Source organism: Phyllobates terribilis, unplaced genomic scaffold, assembly GCF_046119375.1.
Source record: "Phyllobates terribilis strain yellow unplaced genomic scaffold, ASM4611937v1 Scaffold_9__5_contigs__length_417890890, whole genome shotgun sequence".
NCBI classification, from domain to species: Eukaryota; Metazoa; Chordata; class Amphibia; order Anura; family Dendrobatidae; genus Phyllobates; species Phyllobates terribilis.
In genome coordinates, this window is record NW_027362769.1 from 382,412,106 (window position 1) to 382,433,171 (window position 21,066).

At 47.7% G+C, this 21,066-nt stretch overlaps 1 protein-coding gene across 1 annotated transcript; it reads left to right on the forward strand.

Moving 5' to 3' along the window:
- Window positions 1-335: 335 nt before the first annotated feature.
- LOC141161203 (NXPE family member 4-like) lies at window positions 336-8,470 on the forward strand. Its single transcript, XM_073645981.1, has 5 exons — window positions 336-413; window positions 518-1,284; window positions 5,891-5,952; window positions 6,510-6,728; window positions 7,926-8,470. The coding sequence occupies exons 1-5, from the start codon at window positions 336-338 to the stop codon at window positions 8,468-8,470; spliced, it is 1,671 nt and encodes a 556-aa protein (XP_073502082.1).
- The last annotated feature ends 12,596 nt before the right edge of the window (window positions 8,471-21,066 follow it).

Sequence of the window (21,066 nt, forward strand, 5' to 3'; positions counted from 1 at the left end):
CCTGCCAATTAATAAAACAAGACAAAAAGATAGAATATGACTTAAAAAACGCAAATGATGAATCGGACTCTTCATTTTTAAATTTAGAAGAGGAAAACCAGTTCTGAAATGATCAGATTGGAGATGTTCCTGGGGAAAAACAGACATTTTTCATTCTATTTTTTAAGAAAAATACTGCACATTAAAGATGCTCAAAATTTTTTCTTACGTCCCATTTCATGAATGATCATTAAAATTATAGTTTTGTGAAGTTTTACCTTGTATTTTTGGATCTCTAGCAGAATCTGATATTGGATCCATCTCCAGAAGGGAGACCACACTGTGAACCTACCACCATGCGTAAACCTTTTATCACAGTATTTCTCCTTGCCATGTTTCTTCTAAGCTTTGGTTGGTACCAGAGGAAATTCCAGGTGAGACATGTCTAAACACCTACAATTTTATGACTCATTCGTCTTTCACAAATCATAAAATCCTATTGTATTCCTATGTATAATGAGCAATTAATACATTTCAGGACTCTTTGAGAAATTTACTCCAGACCTGCTTTACTCCCACCAGCAACCCAGAACAACCTTTGATAAAAGAATCGGCCACTTCACCAAAAACTGAGCTCCAAGTACAATCAACTCCTCCACCGAAAACCAAGCTCCAATTAGAAGTAGATGCCATATTTGAAAAAATAGAGAAACTCATCCCCAATGTGTCATTTACATACTTTAACCAGACCACAAGTGGAAGGAATGGTAAGATTTCCATTGTCAACCCTCGGAAGACATATTGTGTTGGAGACAACTTTGTAGTGCAGGTCGATATGTTCAATCACCTGGGCAACAGGAAAACGTATGGAGGAGACTTCTTAAGACCAAGACTCTTTTCTCCAAAACTTGGAGCTTCTGTTTCAGGAACCGTAGAGGACTTCAAAAATGGGTCCTACCACGTTCACTTTCCATTGTACTGGGCCGGCAAAGCCAATGTCACAATTCTGTTGTTCTACCCAAGTGAAGGAGTGGCCGCTCTCTGGAGGTCAAGACATTCCAGTCAAGGACTTATTGGTTTCCAGGGGAGATATGAAAAGTTTGGTAAAGAAGCCACAAGCAAATGTGCCTTTAGGCTCTCTGAGGAAGATGGGAAGGAGATCTGCGAATACAAGGACCCTCTATATGAGGATGTATTCCACTGCTACAAAGCTACCAACTTTACTTGTGAAAGTCTGAAGGATATGAGTGGCACCGATATTCAAGTTTCATATCTTACCCCTGTGGAACAGCAAATATTTCAGAGGTACAATTTTTATTATGGTTTTACATTTTGAAGGAGAAGTTCACCTGTTATTTCCTTAAATGTCATAGAGAACAAGTCCAGATAGTGATTATGGTGAAGGTCTATGTCTTAGAACCTCCATTGAATCCCAACATGACAGGACCATGTCTCTTAGTCTCTCCAAGATTTCAGGGGTTTTGGGACCAGATGGTGAGGTTTCAATAAAATCAAGGCTGCTTCCAAAGAAGCCTACGTGTTGATGTTTTAGAATTAGAGAACTTTTTGATTCTTTCAAAATGGCATAATCCCTTAATTTTTGGAATCCGTAGAAGACCTGGTACAGTGACCTCGACTGATATAATCTTTGGAGGTGACTTAACTTGTCTATAACATCAAAATATAACCTGCTCTGTTTTTATGGGCTATGGCCATATTCACACCGGTCCTGCGGTGTGTGGTGACATAATGTACAGTAGCCGGACCCCTCTAGTCTTCTACGTCACTAACATTGATTTGGTGGTGGAACCAGTAGTGCGGCCATTTCTCCAAAGTGTCCCAGTAGCCATTTTTCAACATGATAACACCAGGCCGCATGTTGTTCACACTTCTGTCACAGACATAGGGCTCTGGACCATCAGAGGGGCCCACTCGCTGTTGGGGCCCAGACTGCTCCCACTCATCTGTGCAGGGCCACCGGTGTGTCACAGACATGGGGCTCTGGATCATCACAGGGGCCCACTCACTGTCAGGGCCCGGGCTGCTCCCCCTCATCTGTGCAGGGCCGCCGGTGTGTCACAGACATGGGGTTCTGGACCATCACAGGGGCCCACTCACTGTCAGGGCCCGGGCTGCTCCCCCTGCATCTGTTCAGGACCTCCGGCGGTGTTTGATTGCCGGCACTTCAGACATGGCGGTGCGCTGTGAGGCTGTGTCTGCTACCAATGACGCGACAGGGGCGACACTCAAGCAAAATTAAAGGGGAAGTGTCGCCCCTGCCGTGTCATTAGTACCAGACACAGCCGCACAGCGCACTGCACGCAGCCATGTCTGGTAAAGTGCCGGCAATCAAGCAGTGCTGGAGGTCCTGGCTGCACAGATGCCAGGGGAGCAGCCCGGGCCCCAACAGCGAGTGGGCCCCTCTGATGGTCCAGGGCCCCGGCACTTGCCCAGGTACGCCGGGTGCTTAGGCCAGCCCTGCTCCAGGGTCATCATGTCCAACCCTCTGTCTCAATTCAGGATTCACTAAACCATCTCAGACAGATGTCTGTCCAGTCTCAGTTTGAAGACTTCCATTGAAGGAGAACTCACCACCTCTTGTGGCAACCTGTTCCACTCATTGATCACCCTTACTGTCAAAAAGTTTTTTCTAAAATCGAATCTCTATCTCCTCCCTTTAAGTTTCATTCCATTGCTTCTCGTGTTTCCATGTGCAAATGAGAATTGGGATGATCCCTCTACACTGTGACAGCCCTTAAGATATTTGTAGACAGCTATTAAGTCTCCTCTTAGCCTTCTTTTTTGCAAGCTAAACATTTCCAGATACTTTAACCGTTCCTCGTAGGACATAGTTTGCAGACCGGTCACCATCCTGGTGGCTCTTCTTCTGAACTTGCTCCAGTTTTTCGATGTTTTTTAAAAATGTGGTGCCCAGAACTGGACACAGTATTCCAGATGAGGTCTGACCGAGGAGGAGTAGATGGGGATAATTACTTCACGTGATCTAGACTGTATGCTTCTCCTAATACATCCCAGAACTGTGTTTGCATTTTTTGCTGCTGCATCACACTGTTGACTCATATGCAGTATGATCTGTTAGTATACCCAAGTCTTTTTCACACGCGCTGTGCTTACTTCTACTCCTCCCATTCTGTAGATGCTTCTTATTATGCTGTTAAGTGTATTTTAGAAACAATTAAGGAGCAGATATGAGTATGACTGCAGGATGAAACTATGCAGAGTCTGTTTGTAGACACTTGTCATGGAGACACATAAGCTTACATAGGAGCTGTATACACAAAACCTTCTGAAGGAGACTCATCTGGATTAAAATCCAACTTTCAAATACCATATCTGGACATTATTTAGAGTTAATAGAGAATAAGAAGGTCCCAATGCAGCACTCTAGCTTTTAGTCATAGTAGAGAGCAGCTACAAAGAGTGTCTCATCCTCTGGAGGTCCCCTCCAGTCTTCTATTATACAGACAGTTCATTGACTTGAATGCGCTCAGTGTAATACTTCATTGCTCCCCTAGGGGCACTGCAAGGAAGCTGAACACTTGCTGCCAGGGCCTGTGTGACGCCTCTACTCGAAAAGCCCTTTTATTTTAGCCTGGGAGATGGGGGACTCGGAGTCGGGTCCTATGATGTAGAGATGGGGTGCAGCCGTGGCCCGGACCCGACCCGTGCTCAGGGCCGTCACATTAAAAGGATGGTGTGGGCTTATCCGGGTTGAGTGGCTGATTTACGACTACGCCACCTGTGGCACCTGTTGAGGGCCACCAGCGCCGCTGCAGTCCGCTGAGGCATGATGTTATGGCGGCCAAAGTTCTTACTACTCCCCACAGGCGGAGCAAGGCCTCATGGCAGAGGGACAGGATGGAGGGGGTAGTAGTAGAGGAGAATGATGCCGCGTCTCGCGGTGTGGCGCAGAAATAACAGTCCGGAGACCATAGGGGTGAACTTTCAAGGCTTTACTCACTTTAGAGATGGCAGAAGGAAGGCGACTCCCTGCTCCCCGCGGAGTCCTGCGGTCACCAGGGACGGGGGTCCGACAACCTCCGAGTAAGTCCAGCGTTCAGTCGGGACCCTACACCAGAGTGTTCCTGAACTACAGACCGAATCCTTTCCTGTCCGTGTGTGTGCGAAATAGGCCGGGTCTCCCTCTGAGCTCCTCTCAGAACAAGGGCACGGGTGCCAGCTCCGCTCTGTTCGATACCCGGTGGGATCCTCAGGGCCTACCGGGCTTTCCCGACCAGGACTTGGAGTAGCAAGGTCGGGTGTCGGGGGCCGGTACCCCTCTTGCAGCCGGACTCCCTCTGAATATATCAGCATGGCAAGGACAGGTGGCGTACACCGCTCCGTCTGCATCCTCCTCGGGATCCATTTGCTATGGAGCCACACTCTTAAGCTCCTGGCCTTCTTGGTCCTGGTCCTTGACCGGGTCGAGACATTCCTTGTCTACAACTTACTCCTCGTCCCAAGGCCGGGGCACGAGGGCTGTGTCTCCATCCGATGCGGGCCCACACAGGATCCACGTTAGGGTGGGAGATCACAGTCCACTCAGCAATTGACAGCATAGAGACAGTCAAAGAGCGATTGAAGGCAGTCAAAGAACCAAGACCCAAGATGGCTTTTTATTAAATATGAAATTTAAAGTGTAACTAACTTGTAAGTCCTCCACCCTCACCCACTAACTGGTTCCCCTCACTCTTGGTTCCCCAGTCTCCCTGTAACCAGGGGAGCAGCACCTGGTGCATACTAGCCCCCTCTGGTGGAGAAATGTGGTTTTGGATGCAAAGGTTGGGTCACGACTATCACACTGTTCTTACCTCAGAGGAGGAACACTACACTCCATTAAAGAAGTGCAGCATCCCTGTGGCGGTCAAACCCTCAGGGGCGCCACACCTGCTTCACACCATGTTTGTCATGCTAGGTATGGGGAGAACCAAGCATATAACGACGGCAACAGGGGAGGGGGACCTACAACTAGGGAAAGGGAGAGTGGAGACCCCTAAGCAGATCTAACAAAACACTGACTCCCCTATCGACTCTAAATCGGTTCCGCACCTATCGCCGAGCAGGATACCTTAGCCATGGCTGACCCTAGAGCTAGGCCCTAGGTAGGGAGTGGAAGGGGTGAGCACTAGTCAGCCCCACTGTAAACTAAAATACAAATTAGGGAAACAAACAAGGGATTACACTTAGCTTTAAGATGACACCTGAGAGAACACTTCTACAATCCACAAAGGAACTCCAAGGAAATTCTAGCCGACTACTAGAATTCCAGGCCTGAATAGAAGAGGAAACTCTATCACCAGCAACTCTCTGGAGAAACTAAGTGTATCTAAGGATCCAGCATGGGTGTGGTAATTAGCAGCAGAAGGTGAGGATCACCGCTGGGTCCTAAAGGTATAATCCCCAAGCAAGGTGAAGATCACCACTGGGTCCTAGAGAGAGAGGGATAATGAAAGGATCAGGAAGATGTTTACAAGGCCAAACGCAGCGACCTTCTACAGCCAGACCCCGTATGACTGTCTGTCAAACCTGACCCACCCATGACAAAATTTTCACAATCTTTAATAGTTACATATTTTTATATTGTTGATATAAAAAAACTGATCTGCTGTCAAAACTGATGCAAACAAATGCATTTTAAAGCAAGGATATCCATTTTAAGCCCTTACATTGCACCCATTTTTCTTTTTTATAAAAAGCAGTTCTGTTTTTCCGTTATATATATTTTTTTAAGGGATGAAAAAGTGAAGCAAACTGCGTTTTTTTTGCATCTTGTAAAAACTAAGTTTCCTGCAAAAACGTGGTGTGAAACTGGTCTATCGAAAATGTTTTCTTTCAATATTCCAAATTTTATTAAAAAGTAATTGTTATTTTTATTGTTTCTGTTTTTAAGGTCAAATATCGCCGTACTAATCCCACGACAAATTTCGCCTATAACGGTGCTCCAATGTGGCAGTAAGTTTTACCATAATTACTTGTTTTTTCTTCAACAAGGTCCAATTAGTCCGCCTTCTCAGAAAGGGGCTGAACTACAATTCCAGAAACAGTTATTGGATAAGAACAAACAAAAACCAAAGCAACAAAATAAGCGAAATATTAAATATTTTACACCGATTTACATAACTTTTTTGTGCTTTTTATATTATACTGAACTTATCAATTTTTAATGCAAATTTAAATGTAACTAGAGAAAGAAAAGACAAAAGTCCTGATTCATCAACTAGTTTTTGTCACTTGTGTACATTTTTGGTGGTCAGCTGAAAATGTGCCCCAATTCATCAAGACTGCCATTTTGTTCTTAAGTCATGATGAATTTGCCGGCTGTACATGATGACTTCACATAGCAAAGATTCGCTTTTTCATAAAGTTGAACTTAACCAAAAATTATGAGTTGAACAGAAAAAAATTGCTGTGTTTCAAGCAGTTTTGCACCATAAAACGTGCATGAATTGATTGATGAATCGGTACCATGATGAAAGAGCAGATGCGTGAAATAATTGAATCTTTTACAGACGCAGCAGTAGACCCAAAGCCAAAGTGTGAAACAGGAATGAGCTCCCCTGTCCCGAGCGGATACTTCTCCGATGAGATCTGGAATCCGGTTTACTGTAGGATGACGGTTTACAGACTTGCGGACAACTTTACTAATTGTCTGCAGGGGAAGAAGCTCTTTCTCATCGGAGACTCCACGTTACGTCAGTTCATCATGCACTTCACCGAGAGAATCAAGAGTAAGGATTACACCTCTCGTGACTGAATCATTGTTTCGTAAAATTCATAAGAAAGTTGTAAAAATTGTATATCCATTCTGCAAGTAGAGAAGTTAGAACCTTGTCTGATCATTAGACATTTACATTGTCTAATGGTTGACTTACTTTGCGTCACTGTTTTGTGCCTTAAAGTGGATGTCTTACCCTAAGGCTTTAGGAGCGCACTGCTCCCCTGCCTCCAGGCTTGCTTCAGTGCGCTCTTAATGATTGACAGTTTGGGCCAGTTGCATGGTGGAGTCGCTGGCCCAAACTGTGCATGCTTCGAGACTGCTATATGAGTCAGATTTGCCTCTGAAGCATCAGAGGAGCACAGGGACACTGAAGATGGTTGGATCCAGTTATTTGGACAACTTCAGAGCAGAACATGCAAGCGCTAAGGCAAAGAGCTTGCAAACTTTGCACTCATTGCTTGGGAAACCGTCCACTAGGCAGAGGTGGCTGATAACCTTGGCATTGAGCAATAAAATCTAGAATTATAAATCCTTCTATTCTTGAGAACACAAAGGATTTTTACTAAGAGGGAAATTGCTAAGTTACCGTAATTGTTTTATTCAAGCATTTTTACCCATTTATGATGTTGAGAAAACCCCTTTAATATTGTCACTGTCACATTTTGGGATGCACCCACTTTCTGCCAGCTGCACCCCTTTTCCTCTAAGCCATGTCTGCTTTTGGAATGAGCCACAAAAAAAAACTATCTAAAAAACATAATAGGTCTAAAGCTTGATGCAACGTTATGTGCCAAAATTTGCCAAATTTTTGGCGTATTTTTTACACTCATTTAGACTTAGTAAATCTGACTCAAAGTTTATTAGGAAATCCTCTTTAAAGGAGTTTTCTCATGACGATAGCCCATGTCTAATAGTAATAGATCTGGGTCCAAGAATCCTCCAAGGATCTTCCATTCAGCCACACATTTCCCCTCCAATGGTTTCAAATGCAGAGAAAATGTAAAATTACATGGTGGCGTTCAAATGACTGACCAAGCACGTAGTAGACTGGGCTGGGGCCAGTAGAGATGAAGCCAGTCTTTCAGGTCCTACTTTCTCTCTAATTTTGAGGTTTTAGGGGGGTAACCCTCCTTCTATGATGCTCATATGTCTTCATATTCTTCACCATTGGATTTACAGACACTCTTTTAATGTTTGTATCCTTTAGTTGTGAAATATTTTCGATACCATTATGAAGGATGGATTGGTTGGCCTTTAACACTGGAAGCCATGAACATGGAGAAAGATATATATGTTTCCTACAAGAGGCATGGCTTCCCACTGCAACACGATAGCTTCTACTACTTCAAGGAGGACCTCTACACCAGTCGTCAGATCGACCAGCGAGTAGGGGGAAAGGACACCATTTTTGTGATCACAATGGGACAGCACTTTAGACAGTTTCCTCTTAAAGTTTTCATACAGAGAGCTGTCAACATCCGCAGAGCTCTAGAGCGACTGTTCCTCAGGAGTCCCGACACGAAGGTCATCATAAAAACAGAAAATACAAGAGACATCTTTACCCCAGCGGAAAGACAAGGGGACTTCCATGGCTACACTCAGTATCTGGTCCTCAAGGAGGTTTTTCAGGGGGTCAATGTTGGTTTTGTGGATGCGTGGGACATGACGGTGGCATCAGCTACAGCGTCTGTGCATCCTTCCAGTTTTACATTTGCAAATATAATGAGCCTAACGCTCACCTTTGCTTGTTAATAAAATAGGGAAAGACATCTATTTTTTTTATTTTGGCATGTTATTTTGAAAGGTCATGGGAAGTTCCTATGGACCAAGGTAATTCTCTTTAATCATGAAAGGTTACTTGGAACAACTTAGATCTAAATTAATTCTTGGGCCAGATTGTCTTTCTTAGTCAGGGAAGGTCACCTGGACTAGGAATTAGAGGATGAAAGCTAAATGAGGGAACAGTTTTTGGTCAAAATAGGCTTCTAGGTTGGGGAAGATCACTAAAATCAGTGGAGGTCTCCTAAACTAGGAAAAGCTTCATAGCGCTAAGTATGACCAAAATAGATTTCTTGAATTTCTTGGACTAACAATTATTTCTTTTGATTAAGTGATATATTTTAGATTGGATGAAGACCACATTAACCAGGGAATGTCTCTTAGTTTAGGAAAGTCTTTATAAGCCTAAGCACTAGCTGAAAAGGTTTCTTGGATTATTAAAGATTACCTTGACCAAAAGATATCTTTTAGCTTAGGGACCATCTTAGACTAGGGAAGATCACATGGATCAGGAAAGGCCACTTAGACCAGAGGAAGACTCTTGGACTTCAGGATGTCTCCTAGACTCCTACAGTTGTTTTCGACAAGCAAATGTCTCTTAGATTAGTATAGTGGAAATTCTCTTTAACCAAGGAAGATGTTGTGAACATGAGATGCTCTTCTGGACCAGGAAAAGGAAAGTGTCTTTTAGTTATGTCTCTTGAACTAGTTTAGGTAGCTAGACCAAGAGAAAACCTCCTGGATCACAGAAAGTTATCAGGCAAAGGGAGGTTGCATAGAGCAGTTCTAGGTCAATCAGTGGAGGGTGAGGGTTAATTTGTATTATGATATAATTTGTGCACTTATGTAACTTGTAAAATAATAATTTCTGTGAACTGTAAAATGAAATTTAATATTAATAAACCAGGGATTTTGTACATTTCTTATTAAAAAATATTCAGCAGAACATGACATTTTTCCAGACTTTCTGCTGGTTATCAGACAGATCCCAGAATCAATGTGTTACCAGTGACCCCATGTATCGTTCTCAAAACCTTCCAAAATCATCCCTTAAACCCTTTCTTAGGATGCATTCACATATCTGTGGTGTCATGGTCTGTGATTTATGGACAGGTCGTTTGCCATCTGACCACTTGGTAGACGTACATGAGTTATCAAGTTCCGGTCAGGAGACCCATGGCGAGTCCATATCCCACAGCCCTTATTTGGACCGTGAATCAAATTTTTACTTTAATAGTCTTTTTTATATCTGACCACTAGAGGGTGCTGTGTTTCTTAGTTTCTCTTCTATGTACTAGGAAACATTAATGGTAGTCATCGAACTGTTTGGATCTCTGTTATGATCAGGGTATATTATCTTGATATGCTAAAATTACACCCGAAATATTGACCTGTTTGGTAAAAGTATATATTTGGTTTGCACCCCTAGTTGTGCACCCCTTTAATCTGCTAATAGAGTAATTGCTTTTTAAGGGGTTAATCAGTGGGTATTTTTATTTTTTTTTACAAAAGGCTTAGAATTGGTTGAAAAAAAAAAAGTAATAAATAAATTATTTTTCCCACTACTATTGTTCTGATAATTTCTTCTTCCTTGGTCCCATCTTAATACACATTGAAGCAAATAATTACATATAATTAAACGCTGGAGGCTTGTACATGTGGCATCTGTTTCTGTTTGCATTGTATCTGACTGTGAGATGCATGTTACAACATTCCCCTTGCATATTGGATATAGTGGCTTACAAAAGGGACAGTAATGGGCTCAAAATCCACCCCATGACAGTTCAGCAGTATAATGTTGCCCTGGTCGCAATAAAATATATGCTCACATATCATCAGGTTTCCTCCACCGAACTTGACAGTTCTTGCAATTTCTAGATCTGTTAGCCCCTTTTTCCCTTGTTTCTTCCAGACCCATTTGGACCCATCAGAACCTCTTCTATTGACTTTTGTCTCGTTGCTCAAAATCACCCGTTATCAATCTTCCACTTTTTGTACTTTTTTGCAAACATGAGCTTTTTATGATGATATTGAAGTCGAGGCTTCTTCACCTTTTTTCGAGCCACCATTCCAGACTTGTGTAATGTGCATCGCACGGTGCTTGCATGGATGTTTGTGATCTCACTATTACGAGCCTCCTCCACTGCTGTGTTTGTCGTGCCAGAACTGATAGACCTTGTGATGAGCAGACTTGTTGACTCCGATATTTTGCCTGTGACTCGCCCAGGGGGATATATGGGGGAGACTCGGTACCCGGGCCTTTACCTCCTCGGGATGTCACGACAGTCGGCTCCCGGGCCCGTACTCTGGGGGTCACTCTTCAAAAGGGGTTTTGTTAATAGTTTGTCTCATGACGCCACGTGTGGTTTCTGGTAATAGTTACCAGCGCTGCTGCAGACATCCGAGGGTGATGGGATGGCAGCTGGGATGTTTCTGCTCCCCACTGGCAGAGCGGGCCCCCGGGGCAGGGTTGATAGAAGGGATGCAGGTGAGAGATGGTCGGGTCAGGGGGAATGATGGACACGCACACAGGGGATTCACTTCAGTACCTTTACTGGGGTAACAGCAGTTATGGTCCAGGGTACTTGCTAGGAAGGGTGCACTTCAGGACTCTCCCCAGTGAGCGGGTATAAGGCCTCCTGATCCGTGTCTTCCTCTCTCTAAGCTTCTGGCCAGCCTGGAACTTAGCCTAGCTTCTGTATTGTGTTGCTCTCTCACCTGACCGCTTGGTAGCAGGACTTTTCCTTGGCAACCACTATCCCTGGACGCCGGGGCCTGCGTGGTTCCTAGTCCTGTATGTGATGGTAGCTTCAGGATGACCAGGGGTCTGGAAGCCTCCTGGTATGCCGGTATTCCCTACTGGGTATAGATGACCCTGTAGGCGCGGACCCGGTGTCCGGATTGTGTCTTGGGGGGAGCCTGTAATGCTCCTCTGCCCCTTAACTCCTTTCTCCTCTCTCCTCGCCTCGGCCACACTCGGGACCCTCAACTCAGCAGCAGACATGCTGCTCCTTCACTGGTCTCAGTGCCAGCACGCTGTCTGGCTGAACTCAACTGCCTAACTCCACCCTCCATTATATATATCCCTAACAGGGCTCCCTCTGGTGGTCTGAGGTGGAAGGGTGGAGGTGTCTGTTTGTAGTGAGGGCCTCTTGTGGAGAAGTCCATCCATGCACCCTTTTGGGTCCTGTGGTACCTGTAGTAGCAGGGTGCCACACCTGGACATCCACCTCTTGGACTTTTGAATGGATGGACGGACTTCATTTTGTATTCTTCCAGCTGTAATGGCACTCACTGGTTGTGGTTTTGGCAATTTTCTTGGCCGAGAAATAGCTATCGATGAGCTGGATGATGCTGCTTCTCTTTTCTTGGGAAATCTTCTTCATGGCTGCTCCTGGATTCGAACCAGTGACCTTTCGCTTGGGAATCAACCTAGTAACAGACTGAGTTATTAGGGAATGTGAGAACCGGTTGTATTTTGTAGCTTACAGGAAGAATTTCAGCAGTAATATCTCTATTATGTGTAGGCCTCACAAGTGTCAACCCCTCCCAGCTGTGTCAATAAAGATGTTAAGACTAAGACTTGTGTCATCAGAGGCATCAGGCTTTATAATCCATAAATATCACAGTTAGAGCCTCCACCTCAGTACAGTATTAGAAGCACTTACTGGGTGGAGACCTTCACATTTCTAGGACCAGATCAGAGAACATATGGCCATATGTTTGCAGAAAAAGCTTTTGCCTATATACACAACCATTTTAGTGTCCACCCCTTCTCCATGCCCAGTCTCTACCTTCTCCATGCCCAGTTCCCTGACCCTTAAAGGTGTGATTAAACATTGGGGCTTCATCTGAGGAAGGAGCATCTCGGCATCATGTGCAACAATCCTCGTGAAAGCACTGGTTTCTGGGGGTTTCAGCGGTGCCAAGGAGATCTGTTCCATGTACCAAGGAGGTCTTCTGACGCGCCCCCAGGGCCGTGGGATACTCGGCAGCCGGGCCTATGGTTGCCGGTGGGGGAGAATATCACAGTGGCTGGCCCGGTCCGTGGCCCAGGGCGGTCACCCAAAAGGGGGAATTATTTATAGGGGATTTGGAAAGTTCGTGACGCCACCTGTGGAATGCGGCTAAAGGGAGCCGCCACTGCGGAGCAGTCCTCTGAGGCAGATGTTAGGGCAGCTTATGATGGAACGGCTCCCCACAGGTGGAGCGGGCCTCAGGGCAGCGTGGAGAAATGGATGGTGGTACGGGTGAGAGACGGCCAGGACGGTTCAGGGAGAAATGACAGACACTCACACGGGGGTTCGCTTCGGTACCTTTACTGGTGTAGAGCAGGTATGGTCCAGGGTACTCGGTACGCAGGGTGCACTTCTGGACTCTCCCCAGTGAGCGGGTATAGGGCCTCCTGATCTGTTACTTTCACTTGCTAAGCTTCTGACCTGCCTGGAGCTAGGCCTGGCTTTATTACTGTCTCTCTTCCTCTCTTGCACCTGCTGACCTGGTGGTAGGGCCTTCTCTTGGAGATCACTCTCCCTGAACGCTGGGGCCTCCGTGACTCCTAGCCCTGGTACAACAGTCAGCGTTGGTCGACCTGGGACTTGTAGTCCTCCAGGTATCCGGTGGTCCCTACTGGGTATAAATGGTACCTGTAGGTGCGGACCCGGTGTCCAGTGTATGGTTCGGGGTGAGCCTGGTACGCTCCTCTGCCCCCTTAACTCTCTCCTTTCCTCTTTGCCGTCGGCCACACTCATGGCCCTCACTAGGCTTCAACTCGTGCTGTAGGCCTTGGCTCGCCTAAGCACTGCAGCCAGCGTGCTGCCTCTTCACTGGTCTAAGTGCCACTCTCTGAACTAACTTCTGACTGAGCTGCCTGGTTCCACCCTCCCTATATATATCCCTAACGGGCTCCCTCTGGTGGTCTGAGGTGGTAGGGTGGAGGTGTGTGAATGTGTGAGGGCCTCTTGTGGAGAAGTCCATCCATGCACCCTACTGGGTTCTGTGGCACCCGTGCGCTGCAGGGTGCCACATTCCCCCCTAGTACAATTCAGTACTCCTGGACTGAAGCTTTTTTTTTTGTAACAGGTTAACAAATAACAATAATAACAATAACAATTATAATAACAACAAGTATAAGAACATTAATAAAGTTACAGTAAGTCCCGTAACCTGGTGTCCATTTCACCGAAGAAAGAACACCCTCAACGTAGGCCCTGGGCATGGCTACAGGGCATAAGTGATCCAGGTGCTGGACCACATCTTCCGCCACGCCAAATGGGTTTTTGTTCTGTGGTCACCTACGGGGCACTCCAGGGAGTGCAACTATGTACAGGAACAGTTTTTGGGCTGCTCACAGTCCTCAGCCTACAAGTCTTTATACCCTGACGGGTAACTAAATAAACACATATTACTGACAGTTTATAAAATAAACAATAGTAGGCAATACCCAACTGGGTAACTATTTACACTGCAGGTATTTCTAACTTATTCCTTATACCTGGCAGGGACCTGGCCTTTTGTACTGCGTGTTGACCTACTGTACGTAGTACTGGGGTGTTGTTGATGTTTGTGTTTGCGCTGTCTGTTACCCTGTCAGATCTACGTCTGGGTAAATTGTAGAACTGTCTTAACCTCTCAATGGGACTGGCAGGTACACTGGTTACTGGGCCTACTGGCTCTGCTTCTACCGGTGATCCTTCCGGGGATTCTTCCTCCGCAGGCTCTTCTGGGGCACTTGCAGGTCTTACTTGCAGTGGAGGGTCTTCTGGCTGTTGGTAGAAGTGCATCACAGGTATTATTACGGCTCCATCCAGTTGAGGCCAATCTGCCGGGAAATCTCCTAAGACAGTATGGAGTACATCTTCTTTGGGTTCTTCAGTCACGATAGGAGGTACTTCTTCCCGAGGCTTCAATAGACCTGGGCACAACTTCAAGTGGTCTCTTGAGACTGTTACAGCTGTCTTACCTCCATCTTTACTGATTAAACAGGTTTTTCTATTGTCGAACCTGGAATCCAACACCGTGAAAGGCTCTCTTTCCCACTGGTTGTCAAGCTTGTGGTTTCTTCTCTTTCGCTTCAGCACAACTTCTCCAGGTGTTAAGGGTTCTGCAGGTGCACTCTTGTTGTACTGTGCTTCCTGCTTATCTCTCACCCTATTTAGACTGTCTTCGACACAGGCCTGTACTCTCTTGTACTGCTCCTGTCGAGTCGTATCCCAGTCTTCAGTGGACATATCTGCTTCCGGCTCTACCACTCCAAGTTCCAGGTCCATGGGCAACTTTCCGGGTGCTCTCATGAGGTACGCTGGAGTACAATTGGTGGAACTCACAGGTATGTGATTTTACAGATCTACCAGGTCAGGTAGTCTGTCTGGCCACTGATTCCTTTCTTCTAGAGGTAAGGTCTTTAAGCAGGTCTATGACAATATTGTTCATCTTTTCACATAGACCATTAGTTTGAGGGTGGTACGGCGTAGTCTGAATCTTCTTACACCCGTACAGATGGCAAAACTCTTTGAACAGCTCGGCTTCAAAGGCAGGGCCTTGATCCGTCAGCACCTTATCCGGGTATCCATGGGGCCTGCAGAAGTATGCTTGAAACGACCTTGCTGCAGTTTCTGCCGTCAGATCCTTGACGGGGCTACCACCAGGAACCGGGAGTAGTTATCCACCATGGTCAGGGCATAGAAGTAGCCTGACCTGCTGGGTGACAGCTTGACGTGACCCAGGGCGACGATCTCCAGGGGCTGGGTTGTCTTGATGGACTGCAAGGGTGCTTTCTGGCTGCTGTAGTCTTTTCTTCTGAGGCTACAGAGTCCACAATCCCGGCACCACCTCTCTATGGAACTCCGCATTTCAACCCAATAAAACCGACTCTTCAGGAGGGTTTCCAGCTTCTTCCAGCCAAAGTGCCCGGCTTGATCGTGGTAGGCCTCCAACACCATCTTGATGTCTGTCCTGGGCACTACGATCTGCCATACCATCTCATGGGTCCTAGGGTTGACATACCTTCGGCACAGCTTCTCTCTATAGATGAACAGCCGGCTTCTCTCATTTCACAGTTGTTTGGCTTGTGGAGGAGCATCTTTCTCCAGGGATGAACCTTCCTGAGTTATCAGTTCCTTGATACGGCTAACAACCGGGTCGCTGTCCTGGGTCTCCTTCCAACTGTGATGAGGTAAAGGGTTTAGTGTCTTACCACGATACCTCCTGGAGGTGCGCTGCTCGTGGACCATCCCATTTCTATGGAAGGCAGGTAGCTCAATCTCCTCCAGGTCATCCACTTCTTCTTCAGTGTCCGACTGGTGAGGCATTCTGGATAGGGCATCGGCGTTGGCGTTCTTGTGGCCTGCCTGGTACTTGATGGTGAACTGATAGTTTGACAGTCGGGCCATCCAACGCTGTTCCATGGCTCCCAACTTGGCTGTCTCTAGATGTGTCAAGGGGTTGTTGTCAGTATAGGCCGTGAACTTAGTGGAGGCCAGGTAGTGCTTGAATCGTTCAGTGATGGCCCAGACCAAGACCAGGAGCTCCAACTTGAAGGAGCTATAGTTTTCTGGATTCCTCTCGGTAGGACGAAGCTTCCTGCTGGCATAGGCAATCACCTTCTCTTTGCCATACTGCTTCTGGCTTAACACAGCTGCTAGTCCCTCGTTGCTGGCATCAGTATACAGCAGGAATGGTTGGCTGTAGTCAGGGTAGGCCAGGATTTCTTCGCCAGTCAGGATCTCTTTCATCACTGCAAACGACTCAGCCTGCTCTTTACCCCACTGGAAGGGGGGGGGTTTGCCTCTGTGGGACTGTCCTACCAGGAGATCTTGCAAAGGCGCTGCCTTCTTGGTGTAGTCCTTTACAAATCTCCAGTAATACCCGACCAGTCCCAGGAACTGACGTACCTCCTTGAGATTCTTTGGTTCCGGCCATTTCTGGATGGCAGTGACCTTCTCCGGGTCTGGTGCTACTCCTTCTGGACTGACTATGTGCCCCAGGTACTGAACCTTCTGTTTGAGCAGGTGGCACTTGGAAGGCTTCAATTTCATCCCATACCGGGACAATGCTTCAAATACCTCCGCCAGGTGCTTCAAATGGTCCTCATACGTCTTGGAGTACACTATCACATCATCCAGGTATAGCAGCACGGTCTCAAAGTTACGGTGTCCCAAACAGCACTCCATCAATCTCTGGAACGTTCCAGGGGCGTTGCAGAGTCCGAACGGCATACTGTTGAACTCGCAGAGCCCCATCGGGGTAGTGAAGGCCGTCTTCTCCCGGTCCTCCTCAGCAACTGTTACTTGCGAGTACCCACTAGTGAGGTAAAGGGTAGAGAAGTAATTTGCAGACTTTAGTGCAGCCAGGGATTCCTCGATACGGGGCAAAGGGTATGCATCTTTATGTGTAATGCGATTTACCTGTCAGTAATCTACACACATCCTCATGCTTCCATCCTTTTTCCTGACGAGGACCAGGGGAGCTGCCCAGGGGCTACAGCTATCTCTTATTACCCCTGCTTTCTTCATGTCATGCAACATTTCCTTCGCTTTCTGGTAGTGTGCTGGTGGTATGGGCCTGTAACGTTCTTTGATGGGTGGATGGTCATCTGTGGGTATATGGTGTTGTACCCCTTTAATCCTCCCAAAATCAAGTGGGTGTTTGCTGAATACCTGTTCGTATTCCTGGACCACCCTGTGTACCCCTTGTTTTTGATGGACAGGAGTGGTGTCAGTCCCAACATGGAGCTGTTGACACCAATGCCCCACCTGGGTTTCTGAGTCGTTACCCTCCACTGTGTCTGATGAGGTTAAAGACTCTACTGTGTGTATGGCATCATCATTCACAGTACACAACCTGGCAACAGTGGCGTATTTTGGTAATTTAACTTCCTCCTCCCCACAATTTAGGAGACGTATGGGTACCCTCCCATTGCGTACATAAACTACCCCTCTAGGAGTCAAGAGTGTAGGTCTGTGTTCCGAGCTAATGGGCTCCACTACCGCCTGGTAGTTCTGTCCCTTGAGACCAATGGGTATTCGGTCAGTCACGTGTACATTACCAATCTCACCACCTGTTAGCTTTACCTGTTGCTGGTACAGGAGGGCTCGAATCTCTCTCTGGAGCACCTTCCTCTGCCCTGGTCTGGCAGTGTCAGCAATCTGTTGGAGCAAAAACAACACTTCTCCCAAGCAGTTACCAACAATATTCGTACTTAGTATCATGTACAAGTCTGTATCACCAGGGTTAGATTCTATGACAATTAGTCCTTGGTCCTTTAATTACACTCTCCCCACCTTCACTATCACGTCGTTAACCCTGACTAGGTTAAGAGGAAGGCCATTAGAGGCATACACCGAGAGGTTCGGGGTTGGCGGGCGGAGTTCATCTACGGACCAGTACTTTTTAAAGAGAACATCAGATATGATGGTTACCTGTGAGTCGGTGTCCAGTAACGCAGGTGTTGCTATGGCGTCCAGCACGATGGACAGGAAAGGCCTTCCTCCTACGAACCGGTGGTACCAGCTTGATGGGCCTGGTTGATTTACTCCTGGGTGTCTGCCCTCGGCCCCAGGGTTTGCTTGTTTAAAGGACAGTTCCACGCTGTGTGGCCTGCCTTGTGGCAACGGTAGCAGATGAATTCTCCTGGAGGGCGACGTTGGTCGTTGGTCCTCCCACGGGGTGGCGTTGTCCTCCTCCGGGGTGGCGTTGTCCTCCTACGGGGTTGTGTTGTCCTCCTTCTTCTCCTCATCCAGTGGACATCCTCAGGGCTGTCGGCGAGTAGGATCCTTCCTTCCGGCTCGGGCTCCTCCTGTAGCTGCAGGGTGCTCAGGACAGTGGCCAGGGTTTTACTCAGCTGACGCACTTCAGAGCGCAGCCTGTCCAGCTCGCTAGGGGGCACTTTTTGCATCTTTGTTTCAGCCGTTAATGAAGGAGCGGTGGGTGCTGCGGGCACTGTGGTGGCCCCACCCTTGTAACGCTGGATAGCAGTCCCTGATGTTTCCAGGGGCTGCAGGCCCTTAATGGCCATGTCCTTCAGGGTGTCAAAGGTGGCATTTGGATGATCTAAGGCCGACCACCGTACAGTTCTGCCCTCCTCCTGGGACCTCAACCCCTGGATGAACTGTTCCGTCAGCATTTTTTCAGGGCCCGCAAGGCTTCCTGTAAGCGCCAGGCGTAGTCCCGGATACTGTCCTCAGGTTGCTGGACACAGTGGTAGAACCTCATCCGAAGATCTGTCTCAAAGCGGTTTGCAAACACAGTTTGCAGCCTCTTAAAGATAATGGATACAGATTTCTGGTCTGCAGCTGGCCAGGTTTCAACTTCCCGCTCTGCGGCACCAGTCAATTGTCCCAGCAAAACAGCGGCTCTCTGCTTACCAGTCATGGAATACATGTCCAGTACACTGCATATTTTTCTCTTGAACCCGGACAGGGTGTCCGGTTTGCCATCATACTGGGGAAGCCATTTTTCTCCAGGGACATACGGCAGGGCCATGGGTATCAACGGAGTCACGACCCCTGCTGGTGGGGCGGCCGCTCCGGCCTGTGCAGCGCCGGGTGCAAGTTGGGCATCAGGAGCGTTAACCGGTGCTCCGGCGGCTTGCTGGTCGTCAGCCATGGTTGCGCCCCCCCCAGAAAACCGTAGCCTACCTTCACGTCTTATCAGGTAGGCCGCCGCACCGCGGGTGACGATCTTCTTCCAGGACCTTGCGTCGCTCGCGTCTGATGTCAGAGCGTCCTCTGGACTCCTTCAAGGACCTGACGCTTCCTGGTTCGACGTCAGGGGCGGGGCGTGTCCTGGGCTTTGCGCGCTTTTCACAGTCACAGATTACGCGCCCCCAGGGCCGTGGGATACTCGGAAGTCGGGCCTATGGTTGCCGGTGGGGGAGAATATCACAGTGGCTGGCCCGGTCCGTGGCCCAGCGCGGTCACCCAAAAGGGGGAATTATTTATAGGGGATTTGGAAAGTTCGTGACACCACCTGTGGAATGCGGCTAAAGGGAGCCGCCGCTGCGGAGCAGTCCTCTGAGGCAGATGTTAGGGCAGCTTATGATGGAACGGCTCCCCACAGGTGGAGGGGGCCTCAGGGCAGCGTGTAGAAATGGATGGTGGTACGGGTGAGAGACGGCCAGGACGGTTCAGGGAGAAATGACAGACACTCACACGGGGGTTCGCTTCGGTACCTTTACTGGTGTAGATGCAGGTATGGTCCAGGGTACTCGGTATGCAGGGTGCACTTCTGGACTCTCCCCAGTGAGCGGGTATAGGGCCTCCTGATCTGTTACTTTCACTTGCTAAGCTTATGACCTGCCTGGAGCTAGGCCTGGCTTTATTACTGTCTCTCTTCCTCTCTTGCACCTGCTGACCTGGTGGTAGGGCCTTCTCTTGGAGATCACTCCCCCTGGACACTGGGGCCTCCGTAACTCCTAGCCCTGGTACAATAGTCAGCGTTGGTCGACCTGGGACTTGTAGTCCTCCAAGTATCCAGTGGTCCCTACTGGGTATAAATGGTCCCTGTAGGTGGGGACCCGGTGTCTGGTTCGGGGTGAGCCTGGTACGCTCCTCTGCCCCCTTAACTCCTCTCTCCTTTCCTCTTTGCCGTCGGCCACACTCAGAGCCCTCACTAGGCTTCAACTCGTGCTGTAGGCCTTGGCTCGCCTAAACACTGCAGCCAGCGTGCTGCCTCTTTACTGGTCTAAGTGCCAGCACACTCTCTGAACTATCTTCTGACTGAGCTGCCTGGTTCCACCCTCCCTATATATATATCCCTAATGGGCTCCCTCTGGTGGTCTGAGGTGGTAGGGTGGAGGTGTGTGAATGTGTGAGGGCCTCTTGTGGAGAAGTCCATCCATGCACCCTACTGGGTTCTGTGGTACCCGTGCGCTGCAGGGCGCCACACTTCCCCTTTTCTGAAAGTTTTGGGAGAGTTGGCGACAAAGAGATACCCCTACTATAGGGCAATGAGCAGTGCTATGGGTTTTATGAGGGAGATGTGGAAATGGCTGTGAAGGCTCCTAAAGATGGTGGTAGCCACCAGTTCTTTAGAGACCAACTGAGGACAACCATGGTCCTCCGGGCTATGATGTCAGCGAATTGCCCACTAGTTCAACATGTTTCTGATAAGACAACCTCTGTTAAAATACTTTGACATAGGCTTTGGTTATTCTGAGCTTTTTAGTTTGACACTTACACCTAGGGGGCAAATCCTACGGCTCAGGAGCGTAAAGTTGCACAATGCACTGGGTGGGTTGACGTGGTTCTTTTTATTGGCACAGATGGAAAAAGGATCTTGGAAAAGGAGTTATGTTTACTGGAAGTCTCTCTATAGGAGGAAAAAATCTTGAGCAGGTTATAACAGCCGGATAGTGTCTTTCACTTGGACGGTGCCATAGCAATCCCAGCTTTTCTGGAGTATGTCATGGATGATAGCACCTTCATTCTTCCTTCCTTGAGCCTTCAGGTGTCACCTACTCCTACCAACCCATGATCTCAGACACCACTTAGCGATGCTGTGAACCTCGTGATGGGAACGTCACCCTTTTTACAGCTAAAACACCTCCTAGTAAAAGAAAAGGAAAACAC